Source organism: Chenopodium quinoa, unplaced genomic scaffold, assembly GCF_001683475.1.
Source record: "Chenopodium quinoa cultivar QQ74 unplaced genomic scaffold, ASM168347v1, whole genome shotgun sequence".
Lineage (NCBI taxonomy): Eukaryota > Viridiplantae > Streptophyta > Magnoliopsida > Caryophyllales > Amaranthaceae > Chenopodium > Chenopodium quinoa.
This window is the reverse complement of record NW_018742569.1, coordinates 9,719-13,860: the sequence shown is the minus strand read 5'-3', so window position 1 is coordinate 13,860 and position 4,142 is coordinate 9,719. Positions and strand designations below refer to the sequence as shown.

The 4,142-nt window shown below is 41.6% G+C and overlaps 1 protein-coding gene across 1 annotated transcript; it reads left to right on the top strand.

Annotated features, from left to right (window-relative positions):
- The first annotated feature begins 1,282 nt into the window (after window positions 1-1,282).
- LOC110720651 (uncharacterized mitochondrial protein AtMg00860-like) lies at window positions 1,283-3,926 on the top strand. The gene is made up of 2 exons (XM_021899705.1): window positions 1,283-1,406; window positions 3,577-3,926. Exons 1-2 carry the CDS (start codon window positions 1,283-1,285, stop codon window positions 3,924-3,926), a joined length of 474 nt encoding a protein of 157 aa, XP_021755397.1.
- The last annotated feature ends 216 nt before the right edge of the window (window positions 3,927-4,142 follow it).

The window sequence follows — 4,142 nt, the reverse complement described above, 5'->3', positions numbered from 1 at the left end:
ATAGGGTTGATAAATCTGTGCTAAATTGACTGACAATTTCCCAACTTAGCTTAGAGTAAAGAATAATATGATAACTTCAACACATAATGCTAAATCCCTGCAAACTTCATAGTCAGGCAAAGTCTATTTGTCTATCAACAATCAATTGTAACACTCAAAGAAAACAAAGTATTACTTGATCCAGATAAGCTAACAATAACCTTTGCACTTCTCAACACTCATTAAATGGCCAAACAACTCCCTTCGTTGACCTATTTTTGGCGAATCTGAATTTTTCCAAAGCAACTCAACTTATTATGTTTTTTATCCTCAAACTTAACACCATGCAAGCAGCCTCATTCCCCCAAACCAGCCACCCCAAATCATTATATCTTCTTAATATCCATTTATATGAAATTCCCCCAAAAAAACCCCATTAGACTACTCCAATACAATCAACATTCAGTACTTCTAGGTTTAAAAAAAAATAAAATAAAAAAATCAATTTTGCTAAACAAAATCCATTAGCCGTTTAATTCTAAGAGTTACTAGAGCAGAAACTTCATCTTCCATGGCATCAAATACAAATTTCCAAACACAAAGGAAAAAACTTCAAATTTAATTAACCCAAAACGATAATTCGTTGAATACCTTGAAGAGAATTTCGAGCAATCAGCTCAAGGAAGGGACATGCAAATGAAATTGAGACCGCATGTGCCGCCTTCAGCCACCACCGCTGGAGTGCCGCCTTCGTGATTTCTTTAATTATTTTCCTCTTACAATTTTAGAGTATTTTTTTTTCGTGATTTTCGTTTCAAAATTTGAAGTATTTTTGGAGAATTGAAGTTATGAGATCTGAGAAGATGGGGAAAATGGTGAGAAATTGACAATGGGGAAAATAGAGTAAAAGGGGTATTGAAAGCTACTATATGTAATTCTGTACGTGAGAATTGAGAATAGAGGGAAGCAAATTCTTACACGTGTTGTTCAAAATATTTGGTGAAAAAAATAGAGGGAAGAATGCGCGCTTCATTCTATATTTTCATGATACAACACATGTCGTTGCAATAGCCCTCATTTTTGTTAAAATAGCTGGGCTATTGCAACGGTTCTCTACAGCCGTGGCAATAGCTATACCTCTAAGAATATTAGTGTTAAATCCGTGGAAAAAGCCCACTTTATTGCAACGGCAATTAGAATACCGTTGCATTAGAATTTATTAGGCCGTTGCATTTGGTAAAAAATGTAGTAGTGAATAGAGCTAATTCCAGGAACAACAATAATTTCCAAAGCACCTTACCGCATGGCTCCTGCAGAGATAAGCGAGTTGAAGGAGCGATTGGAAGATTTGTTAGAAAAGGGGTATATAAGACCTAGTGCATCGCCTTGGGGTGCACCAGTGTTATTTGTGAAGAAGAAAGATGGAAGTATGAGATTATGTATTGATTATAGGGAACTGAATAAGGTCACCATAAAGAACAAGTACCCTTTACCAAGGATTGATGACCTATTTAACTAGTTAAGAGGCACAAAGGTATTTTCCAAGATTGATCTTAGGTCCGGATACCATCAGCTTAGGATCGCGGACGAAGATATTCCCAAAACTGCATTTAGGACAAGATATGGTCATTACGAGTTCATAGTAATGCCTTTCGGATTGACAAATGCCCCAGCAATTTTTATGGACTTGATGAATAGGGTAATTCATCCATTTATGGACAAGTTTGTGGTAGTGTTCATAGATGATATACTAGTATATTCAAAGAGTAAGGAGGATCATGTAGAACATTTGAGGGCAGTTTTGCAAACACTAAGGGAAAACAAGCTTTATCCCAAATTCTCTAAGTGCGAGTTTTGGTTGGAGAAAGTGGTATTCTTAGGACATTTCGTGTCTAAAGAAGGAGTAGAAGTACATCCAACGTGTAGGGTTTCGTAGTGACCTGACACTACGCGGAAGGAAACCCCCCAAGACCCGCACCTTAATTAAAGCAATTAACAAGCATAATAAACTTAATCAAACAAGACTAAGAACAAGAATTATACCTTTGTTGCGTGCTTCGCTCCCGAAGAGCTCTTACTTCAAAATCCCGAAACTACGAGATCTCTGACAGATCGTACCCTCGACCCGACCCGAGCGTCTTAAGTCTTGAAGGTTAGTCAAGACCCGGACAAAACAAAACTATGAGTTTTACGAATCAAAGGTTTACTCTAATTATAGGAGTTTCCTTTTTAATTCCACTAAAGGTTGTTCATTTCCCAACACCCTTGAAGAGTACTTATAAGGAAATGAATCCTTGGTTTTCAATTACCCATCAATGTGGGAGAGTTGGTGAAATGATAATTATGTTATTCCAAAATTAAAATATTAACCAATTCAATCACAAATTGAAACATGGCACAATAATAGAGAAAGCCAAGTGAGGACAAAAGGCTTGGGGGGCCATTGCCTTGATCCCCAAGCCATTTCTCAAAGCAATGGTCCCCACATGAAAAAACGGCTCAAACAAGGGCTGTTGGGCTGCTGCTAGCTAGCACGCCAGCTAGTAGTGCCAGCTAGCCCAGCCAGCTAGCACCAGCCTGCCCAGCAGCCTCGCATCCCAGCCTGGTGTGCATGCTTGGTGCTGGGCGATGCTAGGCGCTGGTGTTGGCCAGTGCTAGGCGCTGGTGCTAGCCTTCGCATCTATCGCAGCACCTCTCGCACACCATTGCTAGCATAGCCAGCATGCGTGCTGCTAGCGAGCCACGCATGCTAGCCCCCTTTGCCTCGTACCATGCACATCAGCCTCGCAGAACATGCACTAGCCACGTACCATGCGCACTAGTCACGCACAGCACGCATCACACCACGCACCAGCCTCGCGCCATTGCTAGCCCAGCTAGTGAGCCTACGCACGCAAGGCCTAGCATGCGTGCTGGGCGATGCTTTCTAGGCATCCTCGCACTAGCACGCATAAGCCAGTGCCTAACACTGCTATGCTTGGTGCGAGGCACGCACACACGCACATGCACATGCGCTAGTGCCTAGCACTGCGATGGCTTTGCTTGGTGCGTGTGTGGCCCTACTGTGTTGCGATAGTGCACGATGGTGCCTAGGCATCATGCCAGGGTTGCGTCAGCGCCTAGGCAAGATGTTAGGGCTGCGATGGTCAGCAATGGGGTGCCTAGGCTGCGATGGTGCGCGTAGGCTTGCGCCTAGCCATGCTAGGTGCATGCTAGCTCGAACTAGCCTAGCATCCACATGGCTAGGCCAGTATGGTGCTAAGGCTATTTTTATACTTGTCTCTTTGTGATTTTGCGACGCTCGGTCTCGGTGCCCTAGGCTCGATATCTGACGTCTGTATTCGTAAAACTCTGTCGACTCATTAAATCCTTTCGGATTAATTCGTTGTCTCGGATCGGTGATTCGATTGGGTTCGACTCAAAGGGTTCACTTAAGATTAAGTTGCAATACCAATTGTACCTTGATAATACTAATCAGAAGCGGCCTCCACCTAGGCATTCCGATCACTTGATCTTACTGAAGAATTAACTCTATAATATTTCTGAACCCTCTATCGAAAGAATACACTTATTGGAAGGACACCATTCCTTTCACAGCAAAGATTGAGGCAGTAAAGAGTTGGCCTATGCCAAAAACCGTATCGGATATTAGGAATTTCCTAGGTTTGGCAGACTATTATAGGCGTTTTGTGAAAGACTTTTCGAAAATTGCTAAGCCTATGACCACGGTAATGAAAAAGGATAAGAAGTTTGAATGGGATGACAAATGTGAAGAGGCATTCCAAATCATGAAACAAACACTAATAACAACACCAGTGCTTAAACTGCCAGATGATAGTGGTATATATGATGTGTATAGTGACACATCTAAGAATGGTCTAGGATGTGTACTTATGCAAAATGGGAAAGTGATTGCTTATGCATCAAGGAAGTTAAAAGACTCATGAAGTAAATTATCTAACCCATGACTTAGAATTGGCTGCAATTATTTTTGCACTAATAATCTGGAGGCACTATTTTTATGGAGTGAAATGTAGAATCTACACAGACCACAAGAGTTTGAAATACGTTTTCACCCAAAGAGACCTAAACTCACGCCAAAGGAGATGGTTAGAGTATACCATAGACTATGACTTAGACATACAATATCATGAGGGGAAAGC